Source organism: Corvus cornix, chromosome 7 (assembly GCF_000738735.6).
Source record: "Corvus cornix cornix isolate S_Up_H32 chromosome 7, ASM73873v5, whole genome shotgun sequence".
In the NCBI taxonomy this organism is placed as follows: Eukaryota; Metazoa; Chordata; class Aves; order Passeriformes; family Corvidae; genus Corvus; species Corvus cornix.
The window spans coordinates 17,121,343-17,142,112 of record NC_046337.1 but is presented as its reverse complement, the minus strand read 5'-3'; the positions used below and the strand labels follow the sequence as shown (position 1 = coordinate 17,142,112).

Here is a 20,770-nt window from a genome sequence, read left to right as displayed (position 1 = left end):
ATTTTTGAATTTTATTTCCTGCTTAAAAACATAAAGGGAAAACAGAAGTAAGTGATGAGAATTTTACTTTTTATTGACATCTCTCTTGTGCTTTTAGGAAATCAGTATCTTCACAAAACAGATAATGGGGACGTCCTACGCGTCAATGTTGACAACGGAACATCCTCAGTAATCCTGGCAAATACAACATTAGTAGGTTGACTTATATGTAATATATGCAGACATTGGGAAAGGTATTGAATTTCATATTTTGTTCTGCGTAATCTTTGGAATCAGTGCTTAATGTGTTTCTTTTGCCCTTCCTTTGTTGACAGGATAAGTACCAGGCAAGCACAGTTATACTGTCTCCTGACCAAAAGTTTGCTCTTCTTCAATACAGCTATACAAAGGTACAAGGGCACTATACATCTGAGGTTGAAACTGGGAAAAAAGGTTTGGGAACATCTGAGAGGCTGAGAGAATGTAAGGGAAATGCAGGAGGATGGATGAATGCAATGGATGTCTGTAAGGGAACAGTCAAGTTGAGCAGGCAGGAGGAGAAGAAACTGATATTATCTGTGAGTTTGGCAGAAGAGACTTGACTGCCTGAGGAAAAAAAGGCATCTGGATAAAATGTGGATGGAGTTATCACAAGGAGAACAAGGCTGGATGGTTTATCTGGGAAGACAATCTAGGAGAGTAGATAGGCATGGCTGTTCCCAGGAGTTGTGTGGGTAAGGAGAAGTGATGAGTAGATATGCTGGTATACATCTGCTTGTATGTGTATGCTATATATGTGTGTGGTTGTTACATTGTGATGGTAGGAGGTAAGAGTTTAAAACTGAAGTGAATTAAAAGCTGCATGTGCTTAAAAGAAGGCTTATGCTTGGAGTGGGCTTGTGTGTCCCTGTTCCCTCCTGTCAGTGAGCACATGAGAAGCCTGCAGCAGAATGCCTCATCCTGGCATGGTGCTGAACCGTGCAACAAAGGTTAACCCACATTTATGCCAGGTGGCATGAAAACCTGGCTCTGTGTGCCAGTTGAGACGCCTGAAGGAGGTGATCATTTGCTCTGCAGTTTGTGCACTGAGAAACCAGTAACTTTGTTGTTCTTTCCTTTTTTTTTCTAGAGAGCTGCCTCTTTTGTTTGTAAAAGTTCAGTGCTGACTTGTGCAGTGTACAAATAACTTGAGCACTGTGTCACTGAGCACTGTCTACGTGTCCTGGCCTTGCAGTCCCAGAGCGTCTTGCACTGTGCCAGACACAGTCTGTGCACTCAGTCATCAATTTTTTTCAGTTTTAGCTTTCATGCTGGGTCCTACTAAGCCAGTTACCTTTTGTCTTTCTGAATTGTTCAGAATTATTTGGCTTTTCACTGCATCATTAAGAGGTCACAAAATGCCTAATATTTTACCAGTCACCCTACACATCCCCTCTACTTGTAATTTATTGCTCTGTAGTATTTTAGTAGTTACATTCGTAAGAGTTAATTTTGTTTTACTGCTGAAGAAAGATCTTTTAACCTTTATATAACAGTGTGATTGAAAGTTCTGTTATTATTAATCTTTATTGCAAAGAAACAGAGTAACAAAATGAATCATGAGGATGTAGACACTTGTTATGTAATAGCCATCTGTCTGTGTAGTACTAAGTTGTTGGTTTATATCTTCATACAATTATCCAAGAACCCTCATAGAAGGTAGCATTATTGCAACATGTCAATGCTGTGGGCTACATCAAACCTCTCCAGCCCCACATAGTGAACATGTTTAAATGTGTCTGCATTATCATCATCATCTTTCTCTCACTTAAGTGCCCACAGAGCAATACAGATTTCAAGAGGCAGATTTCTCAGAGAAGGGTTTTATTTCTGTGACAGTATGAACAGGAATAGGTCACCCTGGTACTGGAGGAACTGCTACAGACATACAGCTGGGACCTGTGAGAACTACTATAAAATAAGACACCAAGTTAAATAATACAACATGAAAAATGAGACAGAAAACAGCAAATGAGCCAGTAAAGCACAAGGAGATGGATTAACTGCATACTGATGATATTCTGCCATGTAGCTACAAGGATTTCTGAAAATCTGCAGCATCTCTGGCATCTGTATCTCTGTCCTTAATCAGTCAATGGCCCCTGTCATAGCATTTGTGATGACTCCAGAGGAAAATTCTTTAGCCTTTCCTTAAAGCTGGTTAGAGATCTGTTACCCTTGTATGTTCATTGTGTTCTATCTTAAGAAAAATCATGAGGAGGGTTTTAGGGGTAATTCAAACTGTAAGAGATATGAAACCTGGTGAAATTTATTTTCTTTGTATTAAAATAATTCTTTTGCAGTTGTGGAGGCATTCCTTTACAGCTTCATACCACATCTATGATTTCAGTAACAGGTCAGTAATCTTTGCACATAAGATGAAGTTTTAACATTCTTTTGCAATGAAATGTCATTTCACTGATTTCTTTTGACTGCATTTTGTTTTTCCAGTTCCATCTTAGATGACAGACTGCTACCTAATGATACACAGTATATCTCCTGGTCACCTGTTGGTCATAAACTGGTTAGTAAAGATAAGTGAAACTTACATAAACAGTCATTTTCATACACGTGACATGGAAACTCACTTTTTCTGTACCCTTGAGGTTTTGGGACTTTCCTACTGCTAGGTAAAGCAGCTGAACTAGTTTCAAAATTAACTACTGTTGCTGGAAAGACTCCAAAGTCCCTCTGTTTTATTTTGTTTTGTTCTTTAATGAAAATGCATTCCTGAAAGTAACTAGTGGCCCCAGTAGTCATGAAGTGCACAAATGTGCAGGAACTTCATGTTTTTACAGTTGCAGACAGTAGCTCATCCCTGACAAAGACAGCAGCATTACAATTGTCTATTTAATCATCACAGTGATTTTTATCTCCTAATTACACAATAATCAATGAAGTTCTACTTGATGGATGCATGTAATGGGATTAGAGGATTAAAATCTGTTTTGTACTCTTTCCCGGTGTTGTCTTCTTCCTCCTCTCCCCTTCAATCCATGCCAGTGGTGACAAACACTGAATTTGCAAGGCTTGTGCCTTCCCTGTGGTGCATGTTGGACTGTCACAGGAGAGTGTGGTGTTTATTTATTCTTATTGCTTGTAGCATGTAAATTATAAAGACCAATCACAGAAGCAAAGGAAGTTGAAAAGAGCTTTCTGCATCTCAGAGCAAAGCTCTGGAATTAAACTGTCTTGTTCAGTCATTGGAGATGAAAACCAGGGGTGATTAGAGAGGCAGGTAGGTGCAAAAACTAGAGTTCTGAGTGCTACTGAAGAAACATACCATCTTTGCACATCTATTGGCAGCACTGAGATCCCAGTGAATTTTTTACCAAAGCCCTGATAGTTTTCTTTGAAAGGCAAATTAGTGGAAGACAACTCCTGATGCAGGAAGGTAAGCTTGTATTTGGCAGAAAATGAACTGCAAGATTTTCAAAACTTGATCCACTAGTCATTTCATAGTTGATTTGTTTTTTTACATCTAGGCCTGAAGTTAGGTTGCTACTGCTGATCTGTATTAGTATTTGTATTAGTAGTTCCAAGTTTGTTAAGTATCAATGTTGTATCAACTTTTAAAGATGGTTTTTGTCATCTCATGTAAATTGCCCAGTAGATGAAATAAAGAAAGAAAGTTGGATTTACTTTAATAGTAATTGTTATCACAATAATGTTTTGCAGGCATATGTTTGGAATAATAATGTTTATGTAAAAGCTTCACCAACAGCAGAACCTGTGCAAATCACTCAAAACGGAGAAGAAAATAAAATTTTCAATGGAATACCAGATTGGGTTTATGAAGGTAACTACATCAAGCAGGTTTTACTTTCCACTATGGTGTAAAAACTGTGGTTTATTGTAATTATTACTCATTCCTTACCATTGAAAAATTCAAACTAATCAAAGTCTGTATTTTAAAAGAAACATGCATCCTTATCTGAGCTTAATACCTGGCTAATATGAGGATCTAAGAATGGAAATGAGTTTGCCTAGCTTGCATTGCATCACTGGAAATCTTAGTGTGAATTAGCTTCACGTGATAGATTATAAACATTGATCTAATGTCTCATTTCAGAACCCCAACAAACAGTGTGCAGTTTAGTATCTGAACTTCAATTAAAAAAAAAAATCCTATTAAAAACTAATGAGAACTGCATCCAGGATAGGGTCAACTTATCAATTATAACTTTAATACATTTGCATCTCTTTCAGAGGAAATGTTTGGCACGCATTCTGCTCTGTGGTGGTCTCCAAATGGCAATTTTTTGGCATATGCAGCCTTTAATGATACAGAAGTTCCTGTTATAGAGTATTCCTTTTATTCTGAGGACACCTTGCAGTATCCAAAGACCATTAAAATCCCATATCCCAAGGTCTGTGTTATTTATTAAACATGTTTGTTCTGTAGTTTCATTAAGAGAGTAGTCTCATTTAATCAGCTCCTGCTAATGAAAATATTGTCTGTCTCTCCTCAACAGCTTGCTGTGATTACTCTTTCTGAAGTCAACAGCATCTGGCAATGTTAAAGTATTTTATTATCTCCAGGGAAAAGAAAAAAGAGAAAAAAAAGTATGATTTAAGGTTTTGTTGTTTCACCATAAAATTTGGAGGTAGTGATTAGATGTTGAGATAAAAAAGTTCTCACGGAGTTAAGCTGGTACAAAGTATTAGGCAGATGGACATTAGGTTAGAGTTGTGCAAGGTATTGATAATGGAATCTTCTTCAGCTGATCTAGCATTTTCAGTTTCCTGTATTGAGAGGAAAAAGAGGAATCTGCTGAAGGAGCTTCTTTGCCCACACCCAAAGCTCTTCCAATTTTAGCTGTGAGAGCGAAACGTTTAGTGCAAGGAGCTCCTCCTCCTTCCCCCTCCTCTCCACATGACTTTATGCCCACTGCTCATGGCACAGCTGGCACTGGGCTGAATGGGGCGAGAGTCAGAGTGCAGAGTGCCCCAACGGGTTCCCTCATGCACTAACATGGGGAGGGTTTCATGTTTAATACAAGATTTACCTGTGTGAAGTTATTCGACCTTATACGAGATTTTTATTTATCTGAGCAATGCACTTAAGACGTAAAGCAAGTACAAATTACACTTAGAGTACAACAGTTGCACTACCCTGCTGAGAGTCAATACAAACATGTTCTCATAGCTGGCCTCCATAATACGCTCATTCCATTGCTGGGAAGGAATAGATGGGTTGAAATCAGCTCAAGCCCATCGCTTTTACTTCTTTCTGTTCACCCCTGGGTTTTTATACTCTCTGTTGGCTTAAGGCATCCACGTATGTCTCCCCCACCCTGCCCCAATCCATGATGGTCTGGTCATCCCAGGGGGATATTATCACTCTTGATTAATGGGGCAGGACAGCTGATACAGACAGCTTATTGCTCATCTGGTACAGCTGCCTGCTAGAAAAACTGCCCTCAGTTTTCTACCAAGCTCAGCTTTCTCTGCAGCAGCCACAACAGCCACTCCCTACCCTTCCCAAAGGTCCTGGAGCACATGGCCTTTGCCTGTGCCCTTGGAGCCTCCCCCAGAGGTTTCACTGACAGCTGCAGAAACTCTGTCCTGAGCACGGCCCCTGAGAAGAGACAAAGGTATAGAATGAATTGTCGATCTAAATTACACATTTTATTACAAACCCCTTTGGTTTGGAATATTGCTGACTTCTGGAGGTGGATCAAGTACAGCTACCTAACTGTTACCTTGAGGACTTGGCAAGTTAACTACAAGAGAAGCAGCCCTTACTGACACAGCTCTTTTGCTGTCAGCAGCATTACATTAGAGATAGTGGAGTACATGCTGCAGTCACAGCTTTGATTGAGATATAGGCAGCTGTGATATGATTAGTTAATGTAAGGTGCTGTTTCCTGTGTGTTAGCAAAGGATTTGATTCTCTGCTAGGTACCATGTGTGGCATGTAGGATGAGATCTGGTCAAATACAGCAAGCCCTGGGATTGTTTCTAAATGTAGTAGTCTTTCTAATCTAGAAATGTCTAACTAACACTTTTGTGTGAAAAATACAAAGGATAATTTATGTATCAATCTTAAAAACTGCTTTTAGGAACTTGTCTTTTCACATGTTTGCAGATGGCTGGTTTTACCTTCCTGTCTGTAGTAACTTATTCATCTATAATTTCAAACACTTATTTCACCAAGAATATCCTCTCTTCAAAAGTACAATGAAAAATTTTATTTTTAGGCAGGAGCTACAAATCCAACTGTACGATTCTTTATTGTGGATACCAGATCGCTTCCATATTTCAGCCCTGTTGAAATTCCTCCACCTGCAGAAATAAAATCAAGGTGAGAAATTTTGGTTAAATATTTGATATTTGATTGTTTCTTTTGATGGGAGAGGAGGAGCTTTTATATGTGACCTCCCTGTATTCAGTGTATATGGCAGGTTTTCCCTGTAATGTGGCTCTGGTAGCAACAAGATTTACCAGAGAAAATCTGCACAGAGATTATCCTCCTAGTGATTATATATAGATGGCATATTCCATGTATGTTATATTCAGAATGTGACAAGTTCTTGGCTCATCACATTCAGTGGAGTCTAACTATGGTGAAGTCATTTCACAGTACAACTTTAATATGAGCAAGTTTTCGTATAATCAAATTATAATATATGTATTCCAATTCACTGGGGGGAAAAAAACCCAACAAAACAAAACCTTAATGGTAAGTGAAGATCTGATTTCATTGGAAGCAGACTCCTTGCTAAGGCAAGGTATCATGGTTGTCTTCAGATTTATACTTAAAATGTTTGTTTTCTTTGGGAAGATGGTGAAAATCAGCACCTCTCAGAGTAAATGGAAAATTGTATTCCTCAAAATGCCACTGGAAATGCACAACATGATATAAATGTATTTTGTAAAGAGCAGCTACATCAATTTAAAGTGCATGCACACAATTTGGTATCCCAGATCTTGGGTTTTGTTTTTTTCTTTATAACAGTATAGTGGAAATGTTTTAGAGGTTTGCACTTACAAACATGATGGGTATGAAAGCACAGGTTATACTGATCAACCAGAAAAAAACAAAGGTCTGTTAGCTTATGCATAAAACCAGCATTTTATACGTGGGGGCCAAAAAGCTATAACTGGAAAATCAGTGCTGTTCCGTTTCAGTCCTCACCGCAGTGTAACATCCATGTGTTAACAGAGATGCAAGTTCTTATGAATATGTTGTTCTTTATCCTTCCCATTGCAGTCACACTGCAATAGCTGCATGTTAGATAGCTGTCGTGCCTTGTTTTCCTCCAGAATTTCAGTGCTGCAGAATTAAAAGCCCTTTACATTGTGCTCGGTACTGATTAAGATCTCTGCTGTCTTAGAGCTACATTTTACCTTTCATTAACACCTTATGGGAGTTGGTGTGAGGAGAATAACCATCAGCTATCTTCCAGCCTCATACCTGTCTGGCTAACAGAGGTGTGAGTTAAATGGAGTTCATCCATTTTTAAATTAATTTAACACTCCAGTAGTCAGGATTAATACAAATATAAATCTTGAATGATGAGTTCAAGGATCAAAACTCACTCCTGCTCCCAGTGGCTGATCCAAATAATGGTCAAGTCTCACCATATGTGTCCTGCAAAAGTTGAGGTGGCCAGAATGAGTCCTGGGGAATTTTGCAAGAGCAAAGGTACATGAGCAGGAAAAGGTCAGCAATGTGCAATGTTCCTGTTGGGTAGTGTTTCTTCTGGAAGCACAAAGTATTGAATATTTACATTGTGTTTATATGTATACCATTATGTGACAGGACAGGCTAGTTTTTGTGGTGGAAAATTCTATTTTTACTTCCATGGAGCTAAATTTTGAGCAAAACTAAGTTTGAGTTGGTGGCATACCTCACTCCACCTGCCTGGCTGGGGATGCCAAGGGGCATTGCCCCAGCAAATGGTTGCCTGTTACAGCACTATCCAGAGCTTGGATGAGCAGCAATTTTACCCCCGCATTTGAAGGGAGCACAGCACACTTGTGTTGCGAAGGAAGAGTCTTATTTGTCACGAAAAACTGCCAGAATCTGGAATGGCAGTGTTTTGCCATATGATGGTACTTGAAACCTGACATTCTGCATGAATGACCAGCATGAAATCCATTCAGCATTTAAACACTGTTTTTTGGCACCATGAGTACAGGGGGCTCCTGTTGGCCAACAGGAGGATGAAGGGAATGGATCCTTCTTGCCTGAAATGATCTGCCCCAAAACAAGCTGACTTCTGAATTGAGTGTTTGCAGAGTATTGCTTTTCAGCAACAAATGAGGAAGGGCAGCACAAGACTACTGTACTTTGTACTTGAGCTAATTGCAGCTTAGTTAACCTTTTGTGTGCTGTTGAATACTGAAGGTGCATTCCCACTCTCACAGGGGAGAGATATTTATTATAATAGCTTGATAAATAATTTTTTTTTTAATGATTTATAGTCACCAGAATTGTTAACATCTCTCACTTTGAAGGAATAACAAGTGTGGGAGTAATGCCCCTTTTACAAAACAAGGGAAACCACTATTATAGATACATAAAGAGTGGCATTTTCCTTTTTCTTTTTTTTCCAAACAAGCTCCTGCAGACTCAATGACAGTAGCAATTAAATGACCTGATGACTTACCAGTCAAATATAAGTGCAAAAATAGACCTTTTCCAAACATGGTTTTGAAACTGTAATCTAGAAATAAATCTGAAGGTTTTTGGTAACCAGCTGACATATATTTTTAATCCATCCACACTAATTGTAGTGTTTCCCTCCCCAAACTGCAGTGATCACAAAGATACTCTCATCACAAAACTTCCCACACATTTTTGTTAACTAACTTTGGGGGAAAAGGGAACATGAACTTGGAACTAAGTCAAATGTGCAAATTATGGTTAAAAATGTATACTTGCCTTGGAGGGGAAGTTTGTTTTATTTTAGTTCATAAGGCTTTGAGGAGATAGGAGAGATCTAAAATAAGAAAAGACAGTACATCTAACAGATCGTTATGGTAAACAAAGCCACTAAATTTTATGTGGTGCATTTTAAAAATTATTATACAGGAATATTCATGAAAATGATTGTTTTTTTCAGATACTTCATTCTTCTTGTCAGCAGGGTGGTATTCTGAAGACGAAAGAAAAATATTTAAATAGTAATATCTGGTTTTGGTATGATCTGTCCCTCTGTTGTAACTAATAGAAATAAGTACTAAATTGAGCACAAGCATGTATCACTCAGAAAATAATTACAAGCAACCAACTTCAGGGAGCTAAGGATAAAATTCCTAAATCTAAGGCATATATAACTTAATATTCAGAAGAATTTCCTCTAGATGCACACAGTACAAGATTTATGAACAGTCTGGAGTAGCTATTATTTTATGCATTAGAGAATAGCTGTTAAAATTTAATTGCAGTCTTTCTGGAAGTGGGTTTGTATAAGCCATCTAATTCTTTATTGTATCTCTGAAAATAACCAAGGCATCTACTAGCAGCAAAAACAATTGATGAAAAAATGGCTCAATTACATTTGCATCATTGTTTATTGTTGAAGAGTAGATTGAAATGAAAATAGCCAGATGAGTCTCATTCAGTGAATTGCTGAATGCTATTGTATGGTATGCTATTATAGAGAGGATTTTAAATATCTTATGTTGTTGCTGTTTTCAGGGATCATTATTTGAGTGTTGTAACATGGGTGACAGATGAAAGGATTTGTCTGCAGTGGCTCAGAAGAATTCAGAATTTTTCAGTCCTCACAGTCTGTGACTTTGAAAATGCTACTTGGTCATGTCCAAAGGTAAGAAAAATTAGGTGGGACAGTTGCAATGGTAAATGCAACTAGAAAGAAGTAGAGTATATCTTTGTGTTTATCTTTGTAGAAATAAAGCCTGGTGTAAAATAAACATAATTGTTGTGGGATTGTTTGTTTTTTCGTTCTTAGGAAAAACAACGTACTGAAGAAAGTACAACTGGCTGGATTGGCAGAGTGAGTGCTCAATTTCTAAAACTGATACATGCTAAATAATTCTGATAATTATGAAAATTTCATATGAGCCTGTTGCATTTTGCAGTGCCTCTTGTGTGTAGGTCCAATCCTCTTATTTGCTGCATCTTATGTGTACAGGGGAAAATGATCTCAAATGGACCACTGTGTCACCCCGCACCTGGGGTTAAGCTTTATTTTTTGTCGGTAATGGGTTCTGAACTCCCAGGCTGGGTTGACAGTGCAGCATGGCTGGAGCTCTAATCATGCCCTCTGTGACCTGTTCATCTTGTTGACAGGACAAGAGGGAATGGCTTTAAATTGAAAGAGTAGGTCCAGATTAGGTGTTAGGAAGAATTTCTTCACTATGAGGGTGGTGAGGCACTGGAACAGTTTGCCCAGAGAAGCTGTGGATACCCCGTTCCTGGGAGAGTGTTCAAGACCAAGTTGGATGGGGCTTTGAGCACCCTGGTCTAGTGGAAGGTGTCCCTGACCATGGCAGGGGGGTTGGAACGAGATGAACTTCAAGGTCCCTTCCAACCCACATCATTTTGCGATTCTAGGATTTTATGTTCAGACCAAAAGCATAGCGCCCTTTCCGGATTCCTTTCTACTTCTGACCTGCTGCTTTGGTAGCAGTAGGTAGGGGGGAAATGCAAGTGCCCAGATTCAGAATTCCCTTTGTTCTGGGGAGTTGCCAGCTATGCTGGTTTACCTGCTTTCTAGTCTTCCTGCTACCTCCAGAAAGATCTAGGGAATAAAATGTATTAAGAAGTGTATTCTGTAAACTTCGAACCCTCTTGGAAGGAAGGCATAGAGGATAAATGTAATTTTTAGTGTATCAGGTTGCAACAAACCATTCCAGGTTTTAAATGGGGCTACTTACTTATTTATTTTCCCCCACATGAAATATCCATTGAAGAGAAGTGGGGACAAGATGCATGTAACTGGCCAGATTAAAATTTTCATGCACTTCTGCCAAACCAGCCGCTACTGTCTGGATGATGCTTTCCAAGCTGCCTCTCAGTCCTTTTGTACATGGTAGAGAGTAGGCACCTAATGAACTACACAGAAGATCTGGGGGAAGTGAAGCAGAGATGCAAAAGTTCAGATTTGGAGGGAGAAATGAGTTTCAGAGTTTTTGATGAGAACACAGAGTACACTTTCCACTCCCGCATTTTCCACACACTGATTATGCTTTAGTCACTAATTCACTTTTGAAGTCAAAAATGAAAGTTTAAAGAAATGCAAAAAGGGAGGCAACAGCAGGGATGAAATCATCCGCAGTATGAAGATGAGAGATCAACCCACCTGCTGTCAAATTTGATATGGAAAGGAAGGCCTTAACGCTGACACATTTTGCTTCTCTGCAGCAAAGGCTTCACAATTAGACAATGTGATGATCAAGCTGCAGACTTTGTAAACAGTTGTGCAAAATGAGAGGGCAAAATGCAAGTCTGTGCCACTAAACTAGGTTGTTGGTTTTTTGTTTCTTTTAAAGAGACAACCCACTTCTTAGGAGCTGTTGGAAGAAATGATAATCTCACTGTATGATTCTTGGATTTGAGAAAGAAATAGAGAGTAGGGAGGATTAAAGAGGGGATAGGATAGGTATATTTATTCTTGTTTTTAATTTTCACCTTCTTAGGGATGAGAAAATGATATTTGACTGATAAGGAATATTTTTATACATCTGCAAGATGTATATGTACATACATATGTATTGATAAATTTAAGTAAATTATATATGTGTGTAGTATACGGACATATAGTCCTCTCTTTGTATATATAATGCTTTTTATGGTTTTTGGAGGGGAGGGTTTTTTTAGGTCTTTTGGTGGTGGTTTTGGTTCGTTGGTTTTTTTTTTTTTAATAGAGATGAAATTATGTTTCAACTAAGAATGCTCAGCAAAGCCTGCATTGCTGTATAAGGCTTCCAGGTCATCAGCTGTTAGAGCTTGCCAGTTGAGTTAAAAGAAAGTCACACTTTGAAAATAAGGGAAAAGCTAGCAAAATATTTGCCAAATTAATTTTTGCAAAAATATTGCTTGGGAAGAAGGAGAGGTTATTTGGAGCACATGGTTAGGAAGACTTAATTTCTGTCATTGCTTTCTGAATGACTGGAGGCAAATCACTTCAGCTTTGTTTCACCATTTCAAAATGGGTATAACATCTCCAAGGCAGTTACATTGTGTCAGTTGCCTAATTAGCATTTAGATCCTTTGGGCATTTATCACAGAAAGTTTATTTCATTCAGCTCAATTTCATTCCTCTCTTTTTTTCTACCATATGTAGCACATTCAAATGGCAGTCAATAGAAGAAATTGATTCATTTCTGTCACTCTCAATTGATAAATGGATAGTTCCTTCATGAAAATATTATTCCAGTTTGAGTTCTCTGTCATTCTGTAATCACCTACTTACTAGCAAAATTTCCTTGGAAAGCAGCTTGTGGGGTTTTTTTTTGAATAGAGCAGGACATTTTTCACTCTTAAGCTAAAAAAAATTAAGTTAAAAGAACTTGTTCACAAATATGTGTTTTAAAATGGGAAATTCAAGAAAAATATGAATTTGCAAAGTTTACATTTTTATAGCTTACAGCTGCTTTGGACAGAATAAAACACTGCCTTTGAAAGTAGATGCACATATTGCTTCCTAAAATTGTAGAAAACGAAGACCACTGAAATTACTTCAAATTCAAGGGGGGTATGGGGGTCTGGATCACTACTGAGACTAATACTCGGGAAATTCTGCTGCTTAAGGAGCAGTAAAATATTTCAAGTGTGTTTATTTTAAGAATGATGGTTACAGGTTCTACCTACTAAATCAGAAGGCAAAAATGTTTGCAGTACATTCATTGATGCCTTGTTTTAAGACTTGAGACTCCGGGTTAGAGATATTAAAACCTAAATTTATCGTTTTGGATCTGGAGTTTTGTTTTTTGCTTTAATAGACATCTCTCTTATGTTCAAGTTTCAGCCATCTGTCCCTCACTTTGCACCCGACAATGCTACCTACTACAAAGTCTTCAGCAACGCAGCAGGTTACAAGCACATCCATTACATAAATGGCTCACAGGTGAGGAATACAGTGTAGGACAGTCACTGCTGGCTTTTGTTTCTCCTGGTGACCAAGGAGCTTCATGTTCTACTTTTTGCCCTGCTTTTTCCCCTGCTCCAGGCTCCAGTAGCTATTACATCAGGAAAATGGGAAGTAATCAGCATAGAAGCTGTAACTGATAAATTTTTGTAAGTATTTGTAAATAAGGTACCACTTCCTATCATAAGAGCTGGTAAAAAGGGTCTAAACAAACAAGGAGAGAGAACAGGGAGAAGGTGTCATTTAACTCATTAAAAATCTGATTTAAACATGTAAGATAAAATTTTTAAATATTATACTGTAAATATTTTAATAAAACCAGTATATTTTGCTTTTACAGGTACTACATTAGTAATGAAAAGGATGGAATGCCAGGAGGAAGAAATCTTTATAAGTAAGAAATTTTTTTCTGCAGTATGAGAAAACTTGTTTTTAATGTAAAAGAGAAACTTTAAGAAAAAGCACTGAAAATTTAAAGATTCTAATGTGGGATCTTTGTTAGGATATTTAATGAAAATCAGTGTAAGGGTATAAGCTGCAAAAATAACTGAAATATTTTTCTATAAATTCAGTTAATAAAGGGAAATTGCAAGAAGAAACAAGCAATCCTCAAGCAAAAAAAACCTAAAAAAAATCCTCATGCTTTTTTTCCTATTACAATAATTTCAGTATTAATTGAACTCAAAAGTTGAAAGTCTGTTTTCACTAGTTTTGGAATCCGTTTCTATCACTTCTGAATTTTAACATATTTCATTCGGCCATCTTATTTAAAAAGCATATATTGGTTTAGCACAGCTTAAAAAAAAAGTAATCTCTGAGATGAAGCTGATTTACTTTGCAGAGTGCTCTTGGAAAGCAGTCCAAAATTTACTAAATGTGTTAGCTGTAATCTGAATCAAGAAAGATGCCAGTATTATTCTGTGTCCTTCAGCAAAGACGCACAGTATTATCAGCTAAATTGTCTCGGTGAGTATATCCAGAATTAATTGACATAAACATGACTCACTGATTAGTTGGATGGTGAAGTTCACTTCGTCAGGATCTTGATATGTACTGTGTAACAATGATATGTGTTGATAACATTGGATAAATGTATTGGCAGTGGAAAAACATACTGCCTCCTAGGCTCAAAAGTACCTTGACAAAAATTACTAGGATAAGACTTGTTAGTTCTATCTGTCAGTGGACCTGAAAGAGCTGCAAAACACTCCTGTCCACTGTGCATCTCCTCGAGAGATGCACGGGGAGCTCTGCCTGCAGAAGGAATTTGGAGGCTCTGAAAGTGTGACAAGCAACAGACTGGGTAAAGAGCAGTGCTTTATGTATGAGAATAAAATTAAGATAGTGCTGGTCAAGAAATAAATCCAAGTAATTTAATCATAAAGTAAGCAGTGGGACTGTAGTCTGTCTCTGATCTGTAAGTGCTCCTGCTAGATAGTACCAGGGATAATTATTCAAAGGGCGGGAAAAATAAAATCGTCTCCAAAATTTCTTTAAATTGAAATGTGTGTTGCTTTTAACATGCTAAGATCTTCCTTAATCCATGGGCTGGAAGGACAGACAGCAGAGAGGGAACTATCTGTCACATTGTAAAAATGGTTGAAGACAGCTGCTGTGGTCTCTGTGACAAGGCTTCCTCATGGCCAAACCATTGTCCCACAACCAAGGCATAGACTTTGCTAAAGAGTGGAAATTCCAGTCTTCAGTACCTCACAGTCATGTGGATCATCTCTGAGACAGTCTGAATATTTTTTGGGATCCTGTGGCTTGAATTTGGGCCTGGCTAACTTAATATTCAGCTTGAGCAGACTGGAGGGAAACAAGTTCTGAGCTTCTATGATTCACCCATTTCCAATTACTTTACGAGGGTTGTGTTTCAAGCCAGCATGCAAACATGAAGGTTTTGTGCCCTGTTAACAGGTCCTGGCCTGCCCATATCTACTCTGCACAGAAACATTGATGATCAAGGTATGGAATTGTCTTTAATTTATATTAAGCCAGAAAATTGCACTGTAAATTTATTCTAATTTCATTCTCATTGCATAGTATAAGAATAAAAATGTCAGTTACAAAGGGTAAATTTAATTTCAAATAATTACCAGAAGAATAAATTATATAGCTTGGCATATGTTTATTCCGAGTTTATTTAATGTTATTTTACACTGGACTAGAAAACAGTAAGTAGTGTATGACTTATTTACTGGATAATTGTTCAGTTTTTCTGAAACTGGATTTAGATGAAAAATGGGGAAAAAATAACTGAAGGAAAACTATATTGTAAACATTGAATCTGAGAGGAAAAACAAAAACTGCAATGTAAGTTGCCATCATCTCAGGTTTAATATTTAAAGTGATTCATAATTAAAGAGCAATGCATATGAAAAAAATGTGCTTAGTCTTTGAATCTTACTTACTCTGTTATTTAGTTCTCAGATACTTGGAAAATAACACCGAACTGGAAAATGCATTGAAAGATATTCAGATGCCTTCAAAAAAAATTGCCTCCCTTAGTATAGGTGGATACAGTAAGTTTAAAAACATCTTTTACCTTCCCCCCCCCCCCCCCGCCTTTCACCAAGCGATTCAAGGTCTTCTGCTGAGGAGCATGACAGGACAGATGGGTGTAATGGGAATTCTTGCAGTTATTCAGAACCTAGAGGCAAGACGATTTTTTTTTTTTGGACATTTCCAAACATTCTGAGTTATTTTCTGAAATCCCAAAATGTTCTTATCTAAAATATGCTTTTTCCATAGTGTGATATCTTTTCATGATGAAGTGGCTTAACTACTTTTTCCTTTATAATAAACTGGAAAACAGAAGTCTCTAACAGTGCATTAAATAAATAAGAGAAATGAGGTAGGGGCACAAACTCAAAGCTCTTAACCATTGTTGAATTTTAATTAAATTATAAATTCAAGTAGGTCTTTCTGATTTACAGGTGCAAGTCCCTTTGGTTTGTGTTAGCAGGTTGGGAAAATAGAGAAGTTCAGTTACTATGAAAAAAGAGAGAGAGTCTAAATGGAAAATCTTGAGAAAAAATTTAAGCAACATTTCAACACTATCACCTTTGACTTTGTGTGGGGGATTGAAAAGATTGAATAGATTTGGATTGAATAGTCATTCTTGAAAGCACATTCACGCTCCAAGACTGCATAGACCTCAATACAGACCAGAACAAAATGCTAGAAAATGAACTTTTAATGCTTTGTGAGGGGTGCTCCTCAGAATTTGGGTAGAGAAATGTTCTTTGTGTGCTCTTAGGCTGAGCAACATCAGAGAGCCCAGCAGCGGGAGACCTGGTACCTATCTAGACTGTTCTTGCTCCAGCCTTTGCTATCAGCTTTTCTCTTCATGACAAACTTCCTCCTGATAAAATGAGCAGATATTCTTAATGGAATTAACGTTTTACAAACTGGGTTGAGTTAGGTCAGTCATGGCTAACTGTTCTTTTTGATTCCTCCCTTCTTTCACTGTTACCTTATTTTTATAATAACTCTCTTTATCTTTGTGTTTTCTGTCTTTTATTTCTGTCACATTCTTACTAGGGCTAAAGATGAAATCTTCCAGGCAAGACGGAGATTTAAAGATGTTCTTCATGCTATCAGTTGTATATTCATTTTTTTATTCCTCTTTGTTCTTACTACTTCATGTCTTCAGGGTAAAAGCTTTTGGGTAAGGGGAATCTATTTTTAATATCAAAAATAGGAGACGAAAATCCATTTATGTAGTCCTACTTAAAGTTTCAAGTCTGCTCACAAATCCATGTAGATTGTCAGAGAAGAAATCCACCCCTGTGACTACAGAGTATGCAAACAGTTGAAATTAGTTTTTTAATGTGTTCAGTTTAGATTGTTAATGTTTCAGTGTTCTGATGCCTTGCATATTCATATCTGGGCAAATTTCCATAAGATTTGCACTCTGACTATTATTGCAGTGCAGTCCATCAGCATTGCAGCATCAGTTCTCTTAAAATTCAGGAATGAGCAATTGAGCTATTCAGTTTGCAAAACTCAGAGGGTGTGCATTCAAAATGTTCAGCTCACAGCCAACTTGGGTAGAACGAATAGCATGAATGGAACTGGAATCAATATTGCTTCAAAACTAATAGATAGTTGTATATGTTTCTTGGATGTTTTACAGACTGTCACGCAAAGTCTATCTGGCAGGTTCAAAATAATATAGAATTTCTTTCCTCTGCTGGTAGAGAAATCTTATTTTTGAGCCTGTGTTAGATTTACCACTGTAGAGACTTAACAAGTTTCACATGTACACTTAGAATAATGTCATGAGACAGCATGTTGAGTCCCCAAATTTTATTACTTTCTGCCAACTTAAAACATTTTTTTTAATTACTAGATTAGCTAGGAACTTCTATGTATATATATTAGGACAGTTCAGATGAAACCGCTTTTTAATTTTTAGGGGGTGACTCAAATGTGGTCTTGTATCAATTGTAATGCATCTCAAATAATTTCCCTGTAGAGCTGACCTAAGTCAAACTCTTTTCACTTTTAGACCTGTGGTATCAAATGATACTGCCTCCCCGTTTCGATTCATCAAAGAAGTACCCTCTGCTCCTTGATGTGTAAGTTTTCAATCACATGGCAGTGTTGTGTTAATAATCCCTTTCATCTACTTCAAATATTCTTAATAAGGAAACACAAAACCGGCATGTTTTCTAATTACTTCTTGAAGTAGTTTTAAGATGGAATGAAAAACTGAGGTGTATCCCAGTTCATGGTGGATTCCTGTGCCCTAAGATGATGTAATGCTTAATGAGCACATGCTCTGGCGGTGGCACTGAGGCAGATACACTCTCTGTGATTTAACAGCCAGGATGTTCATGTTAGCTTACCTCCTCCTCTGCTCATGATGTTCTTTAGGAATAATCTTTGATGAATCCAGAATGAAACCTTGAATAAGCCTTGTATCCTAAAGCTGAAGTAAAGTGTGATGTTGCATTTTTTCTGTGATATTTGACTGTCAATCAGTGTTGACAAACGTCATCCTGTGGTCAGGATTACATTCGTTGTGGGTTTTTCATAAATACAAGACCATAAGCATGTGCTGATTGGTCTGGTCTTCCTCAGGCACTTCTGTTAATCCTGGTATGTTTTCTTCTAATTGGGAATTACTGAATTTTAGCTGTGCGTTAATATAAAAATTGTAAGCTTTTCCTCTTTTTACAAAAAGCTGACTCTGTAAGGAAACTAGCTGTTAATTCTTAGATTCATCTTTATATAATGCAATTTGGTAGCTATTTTTTATGTGCTCATTGAACATTTTCATAAGCAGCCAGTGCTCTTGGCTTCTTAAGAGTTGTTCTGGTTTTGGTACTATTTTTATTGACTTACCTGGACCTTTGTGAGGATCACCTCTGGTTCACAATGATCTTAATATCAAAAATTATTTTGGAAGTATAGGGATCCATAGCTTGAATTAAATTCCCAGTAGCTTTTTCTTTGCTTCTAAAACTGATGGGTGGGCTATAGAGCCATAGAAGCCATTCTTCTATTTCTTACTCTGTTGAACTGTGGCTAGAGAAGTGCACTGCACAGAATTTTATCATCAAGGCACTCAGAGTATGATTTCATAGTGGTCAAGTGCTTCTGAAATATTTTAAAGTAAAAAGTTAAAACTATAGTTTTGCTTCCTTTTTCTCAGCCTGCATAAGAAATAGTTCAGACTGATGAGACACTGAAAAATGCAGAAAATGGTATTTTTCATTTTTCCAATTGAAGGCTATTGGTTGATTTCAGACTTAAACCAAATAAATCATGGGTGAATGGAACAGAAATAGTTACAGAACATCACTTTGAAACTCAGGTTCAAAGAAAACTTGCTTGGATTTCTGATAACCTGCTTAAAGTCAAAATAATGAAGGTTTCTTATTAGAGCAGAAAGGAGTAAAACAAAAAAAAATCCAGTCTGCTTTCTTGATTACCAGCTGAAGTTTTAAAAAAGCAGATTGCTTTTAGTCAGTCAGTGATACTTTTCTTGTTTCCTCAGTTTAATTTAAAGGTTTATCCTGCTTTAGAGGCCAAAATTGTCAGTGATAATTATATTTCAAAAGCTTGATGTGGGGATATGTGGAGAGTAAATGCCTGAATTTTGTGACTCCTTTCCTTAGGTATGCAGGACCTTGTAGTCAGAAAGTAGACCAAGTCTTCCGGATCAGCTGGGCTACTTACCTGGCAAGCACGGAGCAGATCATTGTGGCCAGCTTTGACGGCAGGGGCAGCGGGTACCAAGGGGATGAAATTATGCATGCAATAAACAGAAGGCTGGGAACATATGAAGTGGAAGATCAGATAGCAGCAGCCAGGTGAGCTACAGGTCAACACCTGCTCCTTCTTTTATGTGCTTATTGTGTAGGAGGAAAAAAGGTGAAGGTTTCGAATCGTCATCTTGAAAATATTGGTGATAAAATAACTACATTCTGCTTAATTTTGTACACTGAAGTGTGTCATTTGTGGGCCAACCATCATATTATGCTTAAAAAGAGAGAAGAGTTAATGCTGTAATACCAATTAACCATATCTCTGATTTTATAGAGATTATTTTATAGAGACGATACGTGTCACATTAGTAGAAGAACACACTACCAAGGAACCTGGAGATGGAAGTTTTACTTCAAGCTTTTTGCAAGTTTCTGTTCTGGCAGAATTACTTATGTGAAATACTCAGCCTTTAAATCATAGTTCATGTTTGTCACTTGGTTTATGCTTGTAGAACCTCAGTAAAACAAACAACAGTGTGGATCTCTCGGAATTGCAATGAAGTGATCTTACAGGGTTTTCCACGTGGGATTTTAAAATGTTAAGGAGTTTAAAAAAATAGAATTTCACAATCTTCTTGATTTTTATTTTTTTTTAATGGTGACTGTATTTACATATGCTGGTCTGTTCCTTACTGCTGGAATTTGATTTTTGTGCATCCTTAAAAAAAAGACAAGGCAGGTAGTGAAATCTAACCTAGTACAATACAAATGTCAGTGAGCGTGGGTTGAGAGGTTTCAGAGTGTCATATGCACAGATGTTTTTCTAAATTTCCTAAAGACACATGTGCCTGAATTACCATATGTTTTCATATGCAGTCACTATGATGAAGTGGGAAATGCTTATTTGTACAATAGAAAGAGGCAGACTTGATAGGAAATAGGCATGTCTGTAGAATGGCCGATACTTTGCAATCCATTAAGTGTTTAATTATTCTGTTTGCTTTCAGAAAATTTTCTGAAATGAGCTTTGTCGATAAGGACAGAATAGCAATTTGGGGTTGGGTAAGTACTCAGACAATTTTGGCAGAACTACTATTTAATTTTGACAACTATTTGTTGTGCCGCCATGTGTGTGAGATCCTGTAGGGCTTCATGTGAGGCACCTCTGGGGTCACCACACAATCCGGTACTTGAACTGATGAAGTACATCTTAAAAGTGTGTTTCTACATTGTGTTTTTGCAATCATTCAGGAGCCTTTGTAAGAGAAATTAGGTCTCCTAGAGGGATTAAAAAGCAATTTAAACAGATGCTGGCAAGTTCCTGTGTACAGTATGAACCAATGCTAAAAAGAAGAAAAAGCCAAGTATATATTCACCAGTATCTCTTTAGTTGGATGACTGATTTTTAAAAAAAGATGTGAAATTACACTCGAGCCAGCTGTGTGGGATGGATATCATGGTATT

The 20,770-nt window shown here is 37.4% G+C and overlaps 1 protein-coding gene across 1 annotated transcript in view; it reads left to right on the top strand.

The window, feature by feature from the left end:
* DPP4 (dipeptidyl peptidase 4) overlaps positions 1-20,770 on the top strand; it is a gene marked incomplete at its 5' end in the record, with an annotated part of 40,419 nt that overhangs the window by 9,054 nt on the left and 10,595 nt on the right. Inside the window, 18 exons of the mRNA XM_010406892.3 lie at positions 98-192; positions 315-389; positions 2,322-2,374; positions 2,470-2,542; positions 3,697-3,817; positions 4,228-4,388; positions 6,222-6,325; positions 9,671-9,800; positions 9,945-9,989; positions 12,960-13,064; positions 13,167-13,234; positions 13,426-13,479; positions 13,927-14,051; positions 15,006-15,053; positions 15,512-15,610; positions 17,602-17,671; positions 19,217-19,411; positions 20,314-20,368. Coding sequence (XP_010405194.2) covers positions 98-192; positions 315-389; positions 2,322-2,374; positions 2,470-2,542; positions 3,697-3,817; positions 4,228-4,388; positions 6,222-6,325; positions 9,671-9,800; positions 9,945-9,989; positions 12,960-13,064; positions 13,167-13,234; positions 13,426-13,479; positions 13,927-14,051; positions 15,006-15,053; positions 15,512-15,610; positions 17,602-17,671; positions 19,217-19,411; positions 20,314-20,368 — 1,676 coding nt within the window. The remainder of the gene's footprint in view (positions 1-97; positions 193-314; positions 390-2,321; positions 2,375-2,469; positions 2,543-3,696; positions 3,818-4,227; positions 4,389-6,221; positions 6,326-9,670; positions 9,801-9,944; positions 9,990-12,959; positions 13,065-13,166; positions 13,235-13,425; positions 13,480-13,926; positions 14,052-15,005; positions 15,054-15,511; positions 15,611-17,601; positions 17,672-19,216; positions 19,412-20,313; positions 20,369-20,770) is intronic.